Source organism: Pteropus medius, unplaced genomic scaffold, assembly GCF_902729225.1.
Source record: "Pteropus medius unplaced genomic scaffold, Ma_sr-lr_union100, whole genome shotgun sequence".
In the NCBI taxonomy this organism is placed as follows: Eukaryota; Metazoa; Chordata; class Mammalia; order Chiroptera; family Pteropodidae; genus Pteropus; species Pteropus medius.
Window position 1 is genome coordinate 11874116 of NW_024349798.1, and position 18364 is coordinate 11892479.

General features: G+C 44.0%; 1 protein-coding gene across 6 annotated transcripts in view; it reads left to right on the plus strand.

Moving 5' to 3' along the window:
- Positions 1 to 18364, plus strand: part of SNX29 (sorting nexin 29) — a 440342-nt gene that overhangs the window by 213173 nt on the left and 208805 nt on the right. For all 6 annotated transcript variants that reach the window (XM_039885359.1, XM_039885355.1, XM_039885356.1 and 3 more), the window contains one exon: positions 3453 to 3559. In XM_039885359.1, coding sequence (XP_039741293.1) covers positions 3453 to 3559 — 107 coding nt within the window. The remainder of the gene's footprint in view (positions 1 to 3452; positions 3560 to 18364) is intronic.

The following is an 18364-nucleotide window of genomic DNA, read 5'->3' on the forward strand; positions in this document are numbered from 1 at the left end:
CTGGACGTTTCGTGTAAGTGGCACGTGTGGCACGTGGCCTTCCTTTCGCCTAGCGTGGTGTTCTCAGGGGTCACCTGTGTTGTAGCAGGTGTCCGCGCTTCGTTCCTTCCTCTGTAATGGCCGTACGTGTTTTTTTCACCTTTTGATAGTTAGGAATAATTTTCTCACTCGTGTTTGTGTGTTGGAGCCCCTGTTTCTTGGAATCCGTTTCTTTCTAACTAGGTTTCTTATCTTTCTTTTGGGTGGGAAGTCACAGTTTTGAGAGGTGGCAAGTCTGAAAACGTCTTTACCTACCTGTCACTTGGTTAAGCTTAGTGTATAATTTTAGCTTGGAACTATTTCCCCCGATGGTGTCACTTCGTCGTTTTCTAGCTTACAGTTTGGCTGTTTAGAAATCCTACACCATTTCTAATTTTCTCTCCTTTGTACGACTCTGCTTCTCCTCTGGAAGTTTGCTCCCTCTTCTCTTTGTGTCCCCATGTTGTACAATTTCACCGGGAGGCGTGAGAGCGCGGTTCATCCGTCGTGCGGGCCGCTCATGGAGCTCTTCCATCTCCGAGCTCCTGTCAGCTCCGGGCCATTTCCGGAGTCATGTTTGATTTCCTCCTCTCTGTGTTACCACCTCCCTCCCCCCAACTTGAGCTTTTTTCATATGGTAAACCTCCATTTTTATTTTTTATTTTCCATTTCGTTATCCTTTGACTCTCTTTTCTGGAGATTTTCTTACTTCCTAGCTTTTATGTCTAGTGTTCCATTTCTGCTTAGTTTCGCTTTTTTTTTTTTTGGCTCTCTGTTATTTTTTTTTCTTCTTTTTAAACATCTTCCTATTATCGTTTCTCAGCTACACCATCTTTTCTCTCTCTGGAAATATTACTGCTAGTTTGCTTTTGAAGTGTACTTCTCCCTAAATTGTGTCTCTCCTCCAAGTCATTTTTCTCTGTCTGTTTACTGTGGTCCCTATCTTTCCTCTTAGGTGCTTGTCTCAATTGGAAGGTGATTTCTGTCTGGCTGCACAGAGCGGGAGTGGAGTCTTAAAAAGCTGGCTTAAAACTCTGATCATTTCTTGGTGGGATGATCTGGCTATGCTATTTTTTTTTTTTTTAACTGGAGAGTCCCCCAAATTGGTCACTTCAGGTCTTTTCACTTCAGTTCTGGGAAAATGCTTTCTATTCCCTTCTTACAGGTATATGTTGGCTGCCTGCTGTTCTGCAAATGGGGCGGAGGGAGGGAGGGAATGGAAGGACCTCAAAATTTCAACATGTTTTATTTTGATCTATTTTCAGTTAGATACCTCTGCCTTCAACTCAGGAGATACCCACTGCTTTACCTGTTCTGGAGACTAAACCCTTAGTCTTCTGTTTAATCCATTTTAATCAGGTGGTATTTTGATGTTGCCCACTTGAGGCTATGAATGAAATCTTTTCAGGTCTGTCAAGTTATTTACCAATTATTTACCTGGTTCTCAGCTTCTAAAATTTTGTTGTCTTATTTCCTCGCTCATTCTTTTTCTTTAAGGGCAAGGCCTGGGGAAAGAATTTTTAAAATTGTTATTTTAATGGGATGCTGAGAGGATATAAATGTAAATTAATGTGTTCGGTCTGCTAATTTTAACAGGAAGCCCTTTAAATTTTTTCTGAATACCTATTTCAGGTTTCACGTTGTTATCTGGTCACTCCCTGAAGTAGTGGTTGGAACTGTAGTCACTGCTACCAGGGCGGAAACCATTTAGCGTTTCATTCCAGTATGTTCTGTGTTGTCATTCAGGGGCCTTGATGCCTGTACGGGCTCTAGCTGGTTGAGGCTTGATGGACGATTGCTTAGTGGAAGGCTTGCAGTTGGAGCCGCAGGTCAGTTCAGGCTCAGCGACCCCCATATTTGCTCAGCATGTCCCCACTTCCACGTTCTCCCTCCGTGCCGCTCCCTTTCACCCCGTCCCCTTGTCTCTCAAATTCCAGGCACTGGAAGGCGAGCCTTAGATTCTTTTTTTGCCTGAGTGGCATCTCATCATTCTCGGTCAGGGCATCCAGGAGCTTCACCTCCCAGAACACGCAGGAAACTGGATCTGCATAGTTGCCGCTGGCTTTCAGACTTGGGCTGATCCGTGTTCTTATTACACGCCATTGGAGCTTTTCCTTAACCGCTGGTGCAGGAGTTTTCCTGTTCTTGTTCTACTTTTTCTGGAATCACCTGGTGTATTCCCAATTTTTATTTATTTTCTCTTCTCTACAAGGCAAGCATATGTGGATATATACCTACAAGTAGAAATACCTCTTCGTGTCTACCGTGCTAATTTTTTTCAATGGAAGATTTTCTTCTAATTTTTTTTTTATTTCACATAGTAAAGCCCTCTGGGGTGGGATCCGGTTCTGTTCAGTTAGCTTCAGAGAGCACACGGAACACGCTGTGTTCAAGAACATTGAACAAACCCTGTTGTTTACTCACGCGGTTTGTGCCTCACCCTCCTAGTCCCTTATGCCATTTGACCATCTTTCCCCCTGTTTTCAATGTCACACCTGCGTAAAGGCCCACGTGCTAATTCAAGCCTCTGTCATACATGCCTGGGCGAATTCCCTTTGGATTTTCCTTATTTACCCCCTTGCATCGGTCCTGTGTAAATCAATAAAAACTGGGGATGAGCTAGATAATTCCAACCAATATTTATTGAGAATGTACTATATGCCAACCCCTGCCTTATCCTAAGACAGACCCAACCCCCACCTCTTTATCATTTATCTTCTTAAAACACTTTTGCAAATAAGTGTCACTGCACGTGCAAAAACCTGGTGAATGTCTGTTCGTTAAAGTCGACACTTCTTAACCTGGACTCCATGGCCCTCACTCTTCTCTTTGCTTCCTCTCTCGATATCCTGCTGACTTTTGTGCTGACCCGGGAGCCAGTCTCGTTACGATGCCTTTGCGCTGCCATTATGCCTTGGTTTTAGAGGTTTTCCCAGAAGCTGCTTTGCTTTTGGTCTAAGTATGGTTGATCAGCGCCAGTTCTCATTGGCTGGCCACGTACTCTGACCCTACTGTCGTTTCAGATTGGGCTGTAGGCAGGCACCACCTCACTGGAAAACTTTTTTTTGTTGGAGAAAAAGAAATTCGACCAATGCAAAAGGTGCACGTGTAGGCTCTTCTGTCTTGCCAGCATATTGTCCGTTTTCCCCTGGAATGGGAGGTAGTGACAAGGTTGTTCCCCAGACTCAAGTGCGTCTGTCTCTGTGACGGTTCCTCCATTTTTAAATACAGCTCATCATTTACTTCACTGCACGTGTGTGAAAGTGTTGCATTGTTGAAATAGTCAGTCATTGTGATTCTTTTTCCCCTTAGAAAGAGCTTTCTCTCTGAAGAAGCTATTTGGAAAAGAAGAAAGAAAAAATTTTTTTTTTTTGGCTGGGAGAAAAACTTGATTACTGTTAAAATATTTATGGAATGTCTTTCTTTTCCTAAAGTTGTACCAAATCTTTGGAATGTCGATGGAGAAGTTACCGTCACTGAGCAGAAGCCAGGGGAAGTCGCTGAGGAACTAGCAAGCTCCTATGAAAGGAAGCTCATTGAGGTAAGGCTGGCAGAGTCTGTGTGTTTATCGCTGATGTCGGCTGCTTTGGGAACTTTCCAGAAACAGGCCCAGCCTGATGAACAGATGTTAGCAAAACATCCAAACCATTATACCTGATAAAAGGAAGAGCTGGTTCTGTGAAACATACTATTTAATTGAGGTGTTGGGTAACTTCGACTAAGAAATAAGAGAAAACATAAATATGTAATGTTGAAATTAAGAAAGCAAATATACACTTGGATTCGGAGACGATTAAAAACAGGAGAGCATGCCACGTACAACTTTGTGCTGATCAAGGTGACAATATGGATGAAATGGACTGTTTTCTAGGATAATGTTTATTATCAAAATTAATTAAAGACGAGGCCGACTACCTGAAGGGTAGCAAAAAAAAAAATTGTTCTAAAAGCAGTTAAAGAACTGCTTCTCTAGAAGGTAGCAAGGCTGCAGGTTTTTACGGTGATTTCTAGGAAACCCTTCAAAGTATACACAAAAGCCCTTCCCTATTTATATTTACTTAAAGCATTATCTACATCTATACCTATGTCTATATATCTATATTTATACATATCTCTGTATCTGTATTTTGGTTCAAGTGTGCTTTACTTTGATATATTTTTTTTTACAAAGCCCTGACAAAGATAGTATAAGAAAAAATACTGTAGACTAGTTTCATTTGTGCATAAATGCGTAACAGTTTTAGAAAGCTATTACCCAGTCAAATTCAGTCACACCTTAAAGGAACAATCCACATAAAAGTAGGGTTTATTTAGGATTTCAGGGATGGCTTAATGTTAGGAAATTCATCAAGTCAGCTCATTAATAGGTCAAAGGAGAAAAACCAGATACCGATCATGATAGGTATGAAAAAGTCATAGATAACATCCACCATCGATATCTGATAAAAATATTCTTGATAAACGAAGAGTAAAGGTGCTTCTTTGATATGATACAGTATTTTTATCAGAAACCATTAATTATCCCCATACTCAATGGCAAAACTAGGAGGCTAAGTTTTTGATGAGGCACCTAACACATGAAACATAGGCGTTTCTATATGTTGTGGTTATGTGGTGGTAGCGTTTATTACAAATCATGCGTGTTTGTCTGCTTACACACTCGTAAGCATAAACTATACTTGCAAGCCGCTGTCAGATCCACTTGCGTTAAGCGCCAAATTGCCACGTCAGAGTGCAGATTTCTCTTGCCAGCCTTAACTTCCCTTTTTTTTTTTTTTGTTTCATAGGTAAGATGTTTTATTTCAAAATGACTATTTCAAAATTTTAAAATTCTTTTTTTATTTTTATTACATTTATTGGGGTGACACTGGTTAATGAATTATATAGGTTTCAAGTGTACAATTCAGTAATACGCCATATGTGTGTCGCACTGTGTGTCCTTGTGGGAGCCCCTAAGCCTGGGAGCAGTGCAGTTGATGGCTTTGGTCGGCGTGCTAGAGGTGGGGTCGAGGCAGAGATGTTCCTCCAATGGCATTTACGACCCCACAGTAATTTTTTTATTTTATTTTGGTTGCAGAGCAAGGTTCTGTCAGTGATCTTTCATCTGTGGATATTGTTAGCATTGAATTACACCAAGACTTTGGCCAATCCCTCTGTTAGCATAAATGGAGCTCTTTGTGATGCTTATCTGCCATTTTATTAATGGGTTGGCTTTTACCAAGAAAGTTGTAAACACGTGTGGGAATGGAGTCATGAAAGAATGTGGGGGGACAGTTGATGTACTTCTCTCTCTCTCTTTTTTTTTTTATTTGTCACTTACTGCCATGTATTCCTGGGCAAGCCACCTACCCTCCATAAGCCTTGTCAGTAAAATGTAGTCAGTGGCATATACAAGAAGGGTGGCTTTGAGGGCCCGGGTCAGTGCCTGTGGTGGACAGCAGGTGTCTCGATGCCTTTTCTCCCTTCTGTCCTGAGTTCCTGGAGGAATGACCTTCCCACCACTGCTTGCTGTTTTGGTAGAGGAGTAAATCTAAGTCCTTGCCCTCCTTTGGCCCAGGGGTGTGTGTGTGTGACCTGAGCCGGGGCGGCGGAGGCTCTGACTCCGGACTTACACAAGAGTGGCAGAAGTGCCGGCAGGCCGCTTATTCACTGGCAGGATCCTGGCACTTCCCCCGTCGTTCTTGCATTGAACTTGCCAGAGCTGTTTTGCTCCCAGTCCCTCTCTGAGCCGGATCCCCTCACTTTCCTGGCTGCTAACAGTCATTCCCGTTTAGCTCAGGTAGGCTCTATTTCTGATACCGACTTCCAGAGCTCATACGTGGCTTCGATCGGTATGCATATGATCGGTAGATGTCATTTCCCTTCATTCCCCCTCCCACTCCGTGCTTACCAGGGCTCCCTGACGCTGCCTTCTTCACATCGTCCCACGTCTCGCTTTCCAGGCCCGTGTCCCTGCTGTTTGCTCACCTGCGTGCCGCACTTCAGTGCTGCCTGTTCATCCTCTGCAAACGGATCTTTCCTCTCTCCCAGGCCAGCTGTTTATTGATTTTTCAACAATAGGATACTTATTATTTACTGTGTGAGTGTAGTTAGGCCCTGAATTTTTGCTCATGGGTGACATAAATGGTTTACTAGCCACATTTTTTCTCATTATGATGACAGAGTTACTCTTAATGGAAAAGTGAGCTTAAGCATCAAGCTGGTAAAAAATACATTCATAATCGCACACAGTAGATGATGGAACGTGATCATCATTCTAATAAAATATAAAAGTTCCTGAAGCAGCTCAGACCTTGGGAGCAGTTAAACCGCCAGCACTTTGCTTCCTGAATTGGCACCAATGGGTTCCAACACTCTTGATGTATTTGAGAGTCATTTTTAAAAGAACGATGAGCCTTTAAATACTGAATGTCATGTAAGGACTCAGGATAAAGAACTCTGAGCTGAGATCAAATGGAATTGATGCTCAAAATGAAAAGTATAGTGTATAGCGTGTTTTTATTTATTTATTTTAATAACATGCTGAGTGATTATAACCAGGTTCTCACCTCATGTAAGGGGGAAAAATGGTTTTCTCATGAAACAAAACTGAGTATTTACGTGCTCGTTATGTGTGAGTGAAAACTGGTTAGGAGTTCTCTTTTCTAGAGGGATTGGTATACTTCTCACTAAAGCGTGAATGACTAACAAGGGTAAACCTCCAAGGAATTCTTAAAAGCTTTTTATTATGGAAAAGTTGAAATATGTCCAAAAATAGAATAGCATAATGAGCCTCTTCGTACCCATCACCCAGCTTCAGCAGTTTGTAACTCCTGGCCAATCTTGCTTCATTTCTGTCCTGGCCTACTCTTCAGTCTCATGGTATTTTGAAGCAGATCCAAGATTTTATATCATTAAATTTTTAAATATTTCAGAATATCTTTGTAAAAGATAGGAGCTCTTAAAAAACACACAGTATCATTAAAAGCCTTATAGAGGGGGTCCCATGCCGGTTCTAGTGAATCTCAGATTGGAATGTCAGAGGAGGGGACATCTTTTGACAGAGCACCTTTCAAGGGGGCCCCTTGCTTACTGTTCCCCTCAGTTGCTTCGGGAAGGAGCCTTAGCATCTAATCCGTGCAAGATGGTCACGCTCAGGTCTTTTCTGACTCTTGATTCTGCCATTTGCTCGGATTTATACATTGACTCTAGTTAATATCAACCACAGCCATGTCATCGGCACAGCTGCACTGGCCCTTGGGAATTGAGAAGTTTGGAGATAAGGAGGTGTGACCACAGCTGGCAGGTCTCCACCAGGGCCGTGGGATTCCAGGCCGTCCATGTGCCCCGATTCATGAATGATCTCGTTCCCCAATGAGGGTCTCTGAAGAAACAGCGGGCAGGCTGTATTGTACATGTGGCTCCATCAGTATTTTTTAAAAAATATTTTTCTTATGCATACCTCAAGTATTTGTAAGCAGAGAAGAATATATCAAGCTTTCAGATGCCCATCACCTAACTGCAGCAGCTGCCACCTCGGGGCCAGTCCTGCTTCATCCCGACGTCCTCCGGCTTTCCCAGCTTCTCACAGAACTCTGAAGCAAATCCAAAGTACGACGTTGATTTCATCCTAAAGTATCTCGGAATTTATCTCTAATAAAACATGAGGCCCCCTTTTTAAAAAAGAAAAAACCCTATAATATCATTATCACATCTAAAATTCAGCAATAATTTCTTAGTATCATCAAATATCTGGTGAGCGTTCAGCTATCCAGACAGATGTTTGGATAACGTTCTAAATGGGCTCCGTCCACATGTTGTGACTGGTTGGCTGACCTCTTAAGTCTCTCAGTCTAGTTTCTCCCATTCGTATCTCCTCTCCCCTCCCTTTCTTTACTTGTAATTTATTAGTTGAAGAAATTGGTTTGTTGGTCCTGGAGGATTTCTCTCACCAGTGTTTTCTGAGGGTCTGTTATATTGTTTGGCACTCCGTGACCTATTAGGCACTTAGTGACGTTTACTTAAAGAAAAGCAGCCATCAGACATGATGGTGGTAATAGCAGTTAGCGTAAGTTGAGAGCTGGTTGCCTTTCTCAGTCCCGTGTTAATTGTGTTACATGGGATCGTCTAATGTAATGTTCGCTGCATCTTTTCCGATGGGAAACCGAAGCTTGGAGGTGATAAGTCACCAGTCCAAGGTCACAGGGCTTGCGCGTGTAGAAGCGGGACGTGACCCTGGCAGTCTGACTGTGGAGTCGGCGCTTTCCATTAATGCTTCGTTATGCCTGGCTAGAGACAGGAACCTGGCCGCCTGGCTTTACCTCCTAACTGTGAAGGAGAATAAAGGAGAGCCAGGGCCATGAAAGCAGTGATGAGCGTGCTAACTATGAACTCGTCAAACCCAAGGGAATTTCACAGGGATAAAGAGCGATAATAGGAATAAATTCTAGTTGACAGACACAGTTACCTGATGGAAGCCTTATCGATGTAAATAAACCTGAGTGCTTGCTCAGGAAGCAGGGCTGTTCTGATGTCCCTTGTGCTCATCAGATGTCCGCAGTATGTTCCTGTGTGCTTAGGTGACTCACCAGGTGTAGCAAAGGAATGCAGTGGGTGATGCCCCTTTGTCACCAGGCAGGTCTTCTTTCTTTCCTCCGTGTCCCTTGGCCTCCCATCGCCCATTGCACTAGGTGGGTCATGTTCATTTGCAGGTGACAGTTGTGCCCTCTGTGGGCATGCCCACGCTCCCAAACTTGTTAGCGTTTGTCCCTGACCATCTGCTGATTTTTCTTGTGGACCTTTGGGCATCTGTTTTCCCATTTCATGGTGGAGTCGCCACCCTCTTTGGTGATGGTGCCACCGGCCCTGCTGTTTGCCCAGTGTCTCCACCCTGTGTGTTCGGCTTGGCTTCCATTTCTGTTATAGCCTCATTTCCGGTTGTGTCTCTGCACTGGGAGTCTGGAGTACTTGCGAATGAGCACGTGAACTTCCTTAGAGAGACACTTGGAAAATGATCCAGTACTCTTTTTTGGGCGATAGATAAAAATAGTCGTAATTATGGTGGCTGGTTTTCAGCTTCTCAGACTCACACTATTTTGGGCCTGTTTTATATTTGCTTTCCTCCCAAAGGCAGGAAGTAGCTTCTTGAAGCTACTTCTGGGCCTCTAGAAGGATTTGTATGGTCTGGATGGAACAAGACACAGGAAGTGCTGTCCTGTCGGGGTCGGGCTCAGTGTTCAGAATATGCCAGGTAAAGAGACAGGGCTGACCCACATGCCTGATGAGCCCAGCTCACGAGTAGCATATAGGGATTGTCACTAATGGGTCTGGAGGGCAGATGGCCGAGTCATGGTGGAATAACGAAAAAACTACTTTGGGTCCCGTTGGCTTGGGCCGTTTTCTTGTTAAAAACTCTCCAGCTGCTTATCTTTGCCCTTAGGTTCATTTAAACATCACACATTTTTTACGTGTTAATGTAAGACATTGTATGCTATTGCCTTCCTCTTCAGACATATTTCTCAGCTCTGAGCTTGTTTGTTTCCAAATGCACATGAGCTCGCTCATCTCCAGACCTTGACACAGGTTGGTTTTTCCCCTGGAACCCTGTTCTTTCTCCGTGTCCCGCTCCTGCCCATTTTCCCTAGCTGACATCTTCTGGTCTTTCAGATCTCACACTAGAAGCCTTCCCTGATCATCCCTCTGCACTCCCGAAGACAGGTCAGTTACCCCCAGATATCTCATTGTACCCCGTGTCCCCTCTCATTGTCCTGACAGTGTGGTATATATATTGCCTATTTTGTCTGTGTTCTTGTTTCCCTCATTCTTTCCCCCGCCATTCTCTGGGCTGTAAATTCAGCTCTTGCATTGTCTTGTTCACTGTTAGAGTCCCAGTATCTGCTGTGATCCTGGCACCTGGTTGGTGCGTATATCATTTGGGAGGCTTTTGGTTGCAGATGACCTGGCTCAGACTGGCTATGGCAGACTATCCTATGTGTTTATCAAGCCTGTGTTGTTTTTCTCTTCCTGGACAAACAGGACTGCTGCATTTTCCTCCCTTATATTTAGGTTGGTACCACGTGACTAGTTCTGGCCAATGGGCTCTAAGTAGAAGTGATGGGCATCATCCAAGGCTGAAGCAGAGAAGTGTTGGTATGAATTTTTTTGTTCTTGTTTCCTGTTCATGTTGCCGTGATGACCCTGGAAGCTATGTGTTCCATGTGGCAAAACTACAAGATGGCATTGGCCTGGATCCCTGAGTCACTGCATGGAAGAGAGTTGCCTTCTTGTGCTGCTGGGCCCACTACAGACTTCGTAAGTGCAGGAATAGAACTTTAGCTCTTCAGCCACTGAGATACAGGTTTTGCTTGTTATTACAGCAAAGCATAGCCTATCTTGATTATCCCCCAGAAAGAGAATTTTTTGATTGAAGGAGGGTCTGGCTTTAGATGTGTGGCTGAGTCATGGGATGTGAACTATGTCTCCAGGCTCCTGTGTGTCTGTCCGTCTTGTCCCTGCTTCTACCATTTCTGAGTTGATATCATGTTTGGTGGGTTTTCTCTCCATGGTCACAGATGGCCTTGGAGAGACAATTTTTCTTCCAAGTTCACATTCAGAGGAAAAAGCAGGATCCTCAAGTTCACTCTTACAGAGCTAGCCTCAGTTTCACTCTCCCTTTTCAACCAATCGCAGGATCTTGCCCATGTGCTAAGGATGAGGGAAGAGCCCCCATCAGATGTGGAGAATGAAGGCTGGGGAGAGGGCTGTGTCCCCATGTGAAAACCGGGACTATGTTAGACAGGAAATGTGTGCCAGAGAGGCAGACAACCAGGGTTCACTTTAGTGCTCAGTAAACGTTTGAATGAATGTGTGAATGAATGAACGAGTGCCAAATTAATGGATGCATTGGATGACTCAACCCTCTCCCCTTGCCTTAAGGGGCTCAAAGACTAGTAGGGGAGTTAGCTTCATAAAACAGTACTTTATAGCGGCTGAACTGAAAGAAGTGATACAGGGGAGAGGGGATTTACTCTAAATGTGGTAGTAGAGGAGGCATGGTTTGGAGTGTCTCAGAGAAGACGTTGCAGAACCGGTTGCTTCTAAATTAGGTTTTGAAGGTGGAATAGGAACTTGTCAGAGAGACAGGGAGGGGAAGGGCAGTCGGGTTGCAGGAACAGCATGTGCAAAGGTTCGACCAAATTGCAGCTGACATATATGACAGTGAGACGGAATCAAACTGTCTTCAGATTTTCTTTTTTACTAGTGCTATCCATTTGTCATTCCTATTAGAGTCTTTCCAATTTCAGGTGCTACGATTAATGTTTATTTTTTTTCTGCAAGTGGTGGGATTGGAAAGTTTGCTATTTCCTTTTCGTCTCTGTCTGAGTCTCCCAGACCCATCACATGCGGACTGCTGTACCTCCCACCCCGTCACTGGTCTTGGGCATTTGGTAGACATTTCCCTCTCAAGTCCAGCTATCCATTTTCTGACTGGTTCAGGAAGATATGGGTTTGTGGGTCAAGTCAATGGTGCTGAGACTTCTGTTTCTTCAGACCCTCTGCAGTTTAGTCCTCAAAGACAGCACCCAAAGGCTTGCAGTGTGCGTGGCTGGTAGCAGTTCAGCTGGGGTACTCTTACACATGGCCCTCAATATGTGACAGTCAGGCTTAGGACTCTACTGCTAGTAGCTTGATGTTCTTGTTTGTTTTATTTAAAGGAGCTAGAAACCTTTCATCATCTGCCCGTTCTCTTTCACTGAGAGGCTGACATAAAACACAGTGGCTCTGGTGATAGATTTGCAAAAGCCAGACAGAGGTTTGACCAGTGTTGTCCAAGCTCATATGGCAGAATCACTGCCGACGGCCATCTGAGCAACTTTCTTATATGGAATGAGTATAAATTTTCCCCAAAGTGGCTCACTCACCTAGAAATGAGTGAGTGGATGAATGAATTGTGAAATAGAAATTAATACAGTTGATGCCATTTAATAAGCATCTGCTGCGTGTCACATTCTGGACTGGGGTGTCGCATGCATCCTCTCATTTAATCTTCGCAATAGGTCAGGAAACTGAGGTTCAGAAAGGTGGAGTAGAACATCTCAGTCACACAGCAGGGAGGTGGGTAGAACCAGTATGTTAACGCAGTTCTGATGACAGCAGTGGCCGTGATCCTGCCACCTTGCTATTCAGAACGTGCCTTCACTTAGAAGATGTCACTGCGGTTTGATGACCCTTGTTGGAGGTTAAGCTCACCATTTCTGTTTCTTGGCACATTTTATGACTGTCTTCCGGCGGAATACTTTTTTTTCTAATGCTTGAAATAGACTTGAAATTGGACTTGGAGCGACATTGAGGGTTTGTCGCTTCTCTTGGCTCATTACAGTGCAAATTAATCAAATGAATTATGTAGCTTGGCTAATAACTTGCTTTGATCTAATAGCTCTGTAGAAAGAAGGAGTTGAACATTTTTATTTAATCCACTTTGGGGGCATGTTTGAGTAGATTAAAAAAATTAAAAGCCCAAAGAATCCTCCTTGATAATTAATTTTGAGCCATTCTGTTCTTTGGGGTAAGTATCTTTCTTAGTAGTCGTTAAGCTCCTTGTTGGGCTGGTTTGCTTATATTCGTTAAGTGCATACTGTGCTGGGCTTTGTTCTGAGTCCTTTATTGATCCCATTTGATTCTTACAATCAGTTGATGTGATAGTGTTACTCTTATCCCCATGTTACAGAAGAGGAAACTGAGGCAGGATGAGATTATTGGTGTTTAGGGTCACGTAAATAAGTGGTAGCGGGGAGAGAGATGCCGGACCCAATGCTCGTAACCACTATGCTGAAAAGAACCTTGAACCTAAACGGTAGGACATTGTGGTGTCTCCTCAGCGGCCAGAGTATGAAGGTTCCCGCCATGGCCTTAGGTGTGTGCCCCGGCCCTGTTACCTAGCTCCTGGGAGCCTCAGTTGTCCTCATCTGTAGCCTGAGAATAACTTCTGATGCATAGTGTTCACAGATCGAATACAGAATCATGTGGATCGCTTCCAGCAGCCCCTCTTCTCCACATGTGGTGGAGAAGGACTCTCTTATTTACCTGCTAGGGGACAGACAGTGTCCCTCCTGAGTCGAACAGCCTGGAGCTCCTCCAGGCACAGAATAGCTACACGACTGGTCTTCTCTTGGCCTTTGTCTTCTGATGGGCTGAGAGGGATCCACTATGGTTACTTGGGGAGAGTGAGTCATTTCTGGTTTCTGAGGTTGCACCCCTTCCGCCCGAGGCCAGGGAAGTCCTAGCATCACCCCTCCGCAGTCTGTGTGGGAGTCGACAGCTTTGGGTTGATGCCGCGGCCACTGCTACCAAAGAAGACAATGGCTCTGCCCCTGGGAGCTGGTCCTGGCTCCCGGCTCTGACCTGCGTCTGACGGATGAGGACACACTTCCTCTTTGGGGGGTTTCAGGTCCTGTCAGTTACTGCCTGGACCTGCCTGTCTCCCGCCGCCCTCCTGGCTCGCTGTCACGTGGCTGAGGACAGCTCATTCCACCGCTGGGACTGCTCTGGACCTCTCTGGGTCCTTGAATCCAAGCCCCAGGGAAGAGGCGTCTCCCCATTCCCACCTCCTTGGTTCTTCACTTCTGCCTGTCCTGGGGTTGACTTCACCAGGACGACCTCAGCGGGGTCATCGGCCCCTTTAGGGGAGCCCACACCCCAGCACAGGCAGTGGGACTGCCTCCTGCTGCGCTCAGAATCCTCTGCCACAGCTTTCCAAGAGCCTGCATGTTTCCGATCGTCACTAGGGCGGTTCGGACAGGCCGCCAGAATCCCGACCCTCCTCCCCTCTCTACCAGCCTAAGAACTTTCGTTCGCCACGTTCTCCCCAGCTCTCTTACTTTTGTTTTTTTCAGAAAACTCTGTCTCACATCTTCCTCTGTGGCTGGTTTTTTCCCATCAGCAGCCTACTTTTTCCACCGCTTCCGTTGACGAAGGTAAATTTTACCTCTGGAGCCGGTGAAGCAGCGAGCCGAATATACTCTGTCTCCTCAGGCTTCCTCGACGTGACTCACAGGTTCCATTTTCAGTACCAAAAACTCAGCTTTGCCAGGGCAAACTGTCAGCCCCCTTTTCACAGTGACAAGGACTTTTTGCAAGTTTCTTTTCCCCTTCATGGAAACTTTAAAATGTCATGATTCACTTCTCTGGGTCATGCCAGCAACTCTGTGGCCTGCTCGGGGCAAAGAATGGTATTTTTTTAGGCAAAGAGATTGAAATTGGGTCCAGTTGATTTTCTCCCCCCACACCTTCCAGGTGGCTTAAAAGAAAGATCCATTTTTAACAATGTAAAGATAGGGCAGGGAGAGCAGTGTCGCAAAAACTTGAAAACTTTTTCTACAAAGGCCAACTTCTGTGCACCGGCGCTTTCACTGCCAGGCGCCCGAGATTAATGCTTCTGCAAATCAGTCTTTTAAATTCAGTTCTTCTCCCTTGAATGAAATGCGTTCTGTGGTAACAGCCCGATTCCTACTATGAAATGCGGAGAAATTATTTTTCCTTTGTGCAGAAAACTGGATTTAAATGCTAAAATATTACCTTTTTGTCTTCTTGAAAAATCTTTTCTGCCTTCAGTAATAAAAGCTTTTAAAATTAATGGAAAGTCCCACCATTCCTTTGCTGTGGCTTAGGACGAAAGCAAGATATCGGTTTCTCTGTAAATAGCGTAACAACTGCCTTCCTGCTGTTTGGGGTTTGAACTGCTTTGATGGCATATATTTTCAAGCAAAAGTGGTGGTCATTTTGGATGAAAAGTGATAAAATTAAGTGGATTAAATTGGCTGTCAGCAGTTGAAATGCCATTTTCCATCTGGAACTTTGTACCAACAGCCTTTATGTATGTAGAGAAAGAGAGATAAGTTTCTTCTTCTTATTTTTTTTTGGATATGTCAGAATGATAACATTTTTTTTTTTTTTTTGGCATAGCCCTTTACAGTTTCTAGGTCGTAGGTTAGCAAACTTTTTTCTCTAAAAGGCCACATAATAAGTATTTTAGGTGTTGCAGGCCACATTGTTGTACTTGCGGGCCCTGTCATTGTAGAGCTAAAGCTGCCCTAGGCAGTTTGTGACAAAGGGGCATGGCTGTGTTCTAATAAAACTTTATTTACAAATCAGGCAGCTGGCTAGCGGGTGGGAGTCTGCCAGTCTCTGATCTCGATGATTCTCCTACTTCATGATGATGATGGTGGTGGTGGTGGTGATGGACATCATGCTGTCAGGGTCAGCTGCTGGTTTCAGTGCCTGTCCTGGGCCTGGCAGTATGCATATTTCACGTTCATAACACTTGAATGAACGTTAATGAATGAAGGGTGAGGATGACTATCGCCACTGTGCAGAGGACTCAAGTGAGGCTTAGCTGTGTTCTATGAAAACTCATTTGCAAAAAAATAAAAATCAACTTCTGTAGTCAAGGAGGCATACTTCTGTACGCTTTTTGCACTGACACTGTAATTTTCTGTATATTGTTGCTGATCTGCTTTTCTGTCATTTTGTAAACTTTCTCGTTTAATACCTTTTACAAAGCACAGTGGACTATCTTGGAGCCACGTTTTAGGGTAAATGCATTTCGAAAGGAAGCTTACTGTTTCCTGAAAGCATTTCTAGTTCAAGAAGATACATTCTGGGCTTTTTAGGAGAGCGGCCTTTGCAAATCAAAGTAATTGGGTTAGTCACATTCTCATGTCACTAGGAATAAAAGTAACATGATTGTTGGGAGAAAAATACAGGTAAATAAAACTTTATCAAAGAAAATTCACTTGCAGTTCATCCCAGAGATAATCCCTGTAAATGCTTTGAGGGTCTATGATGACATCATTTTGTTTCCATGTGTTTATATAATTATATGGGTGTTCTGCATCACATAATACATTTATTTTTGACTGTAACGTATTGAATCTTTTGAACTTGGGATCACACTCCCCACAGTTTTATAGTTTCTGTCATTGAAGTCAAGCTCCCACTCCGGAGGCGGTCTCAGCCGTTAGTGGTAGTGCCATTTCCAGGTGCATCATGTGACCTACCAGCAGGTTGTCAGGTTTCCCTCCAATGCACCAGGCTCAGTCGGTACCACATATGTCTTCCTTCTGTGTTTGTGTGAGTGAGCGTGAGGTCAAACTTTATCCCATCCAAAAGGCTTCAAAAACTAATTTTTAAGAAATGATGTTCCTGAATACCTGCCTGAAGGTCATATGGTCTGTCCACATGAGACTCTCTTGTCCTTGAATTAAGCTAGATCATGGGCAGGAGCAAACGCGGCCTGACATGTTAGAGTTATAGAGTTATAACTCTTACAGAGTTATTCTTTTGCTGTTTACCACAAAGCTGTCAGCCTGTGTTGAAGGCTGCAGACCAGCAGCCAGCAGATAGCATCCAGCCCACAGGCGTGTTTTTCTCCTGCATTAGAGTTGGCCCATGTAATGTTCTTTTTAAACTGGAATTAGTCTGGCCGATATCAACATCTAGATTTTAGGCCCACCCTAGAGAAACGCTTGCCCGTGTGCACCAGGAGACACACACGTAGCCACATCGGTGGCTTCGCTCTAATGGCAAAACATCTGACACAGCTCAAATATCCTTCAACAAGAGGGGAGATTAGAAACGCAGAGGGCGGCATAGCACAGAAATCAATACGGCAGTGAGGTTCAAAAATGTAGAATGGAGGAGAAGATAGGTTAGGAATTCACACACGGGGTAAACTGTACAGAAGAGCAGGAGGATGCCAGACATAAAAATCAGGGTAGTGACGATAGGGAGAGGTTCTCAAAAGTGCTGGAAGGTTCTGTGTCTTAAGGGATACAGGCAGTGAGTAGGTACAGAGATGTTTGTTGTATGACTGTTATTTATTTCCTACAGGTATGCAGGTGTTATTTACTCTCTTGTAGGCTTGAAATATTTCATAATTAATTCGTATCATTTGGAAACGTAGGGCCCATATTCCTGCATAGCAGCAGTTGGCTGGAGCTGAGTCACCGTTGTCTCCTTCAGATGCTGCACAAACTTTCCGGCTTATTACAGTCCTCAGCCACCTACTGTCTCCTGCTGTACCCCTGGCTCAGCCTATCTCACCCGTTTTCAGTGGCATTTGAGCTTTCGACCTCTGGCCTTGGGGTATTAGGAGAGTCAACCTGCTGGAAATGATCATTGTATTTTCTGCAAGCATGTAGCTAAAGCCATGGCTCATTTCTGGAGTTGTGTGTCATGTGAGTAATGTCTGTGTGAGAAAAATTTCTCTCAGGTGTAAGTACTAGAAATAGTCTCTTCATTAAGTAGTCAAGTCTTTTGGATTTTGTGTGTGCTGTCACTAATCATGTTTTCTTCTTTGCCTTGGCTGCTAGGAAGCTCGGAAGCAAAAGTGGGCTTATCTTTAGTTAAAGTGGAGATATGTGGCATGTGTTTTTGATTCTAACCTTACTGTTGGCTTCATCTCTTCTCCTGCTTCTATTTCCTTTATTTCTGTGCTTAATTTAAATATACTATTTTATAGTACAGTGGTTTATATGTGGCCTTATTCTTTTATGGAAAGAGAGAGGGTATAAATTAAAACTCTCATCTACCTATAATGATGGCAGAATACGGGTTCGCGAGAACATTCTGGAAATCTGAGCTCTATCCAGAATATTTTATTCACAAAGCTGCCTTGATCATCTATTTCAGCCGTATGAGTTACTAATTTTCCAAGAACGAGAATATAATTAAAATACACTTAACTCTAAAATGCAACTGAACATAATTTGTTCTTCGATAATTTAGAAAGCAGTTAAGGAACTTGCCGTGCCTCAAGGCCATAATTATGAACATCAATTATCATAGTGTGACACTATAAAAAAACTTGGTTATTTCAGCTTTCTGATTATTTGAAATCTGTAGGAACTAGAATTTAGAGTCTACACATGCAGCGTATATATAGGTCCTTTGAGCCCCCACATATGAATAGTTCATATATGATTTTAAAGCTGATGAGTATCAGAAAAGGGGAGGCAGATGAGTCACAGTGAAAAGAGTTCAGTTCCCCAGACATCTCCCAGGTAGTGCCTGCTATGTGCCGAGTGCTGGAGAAGTCTTTACCTTTTGGTTTGATGCCGAATACAGGAATGCGAATAGATATGTTTTTTTTAAAAGCGGCCAATGCCTTCGCAGCACAGATTGTCCTGTTCCTCTGGCGAGAAGGGAGCGGTGAGGAGTCACTGTGCCAGGAAGTAGCATGTCCACTGGGAGACAGAGTGTGGGCGGACTGGGGTGCGGAAAGGTCTTAGAAGACCTCAAACAGCCTGGTTGGTTTGAGGGCCTTATTTCCTTTTTCATCCTGATCCTCACGGTGATAGAGGAGGTGATG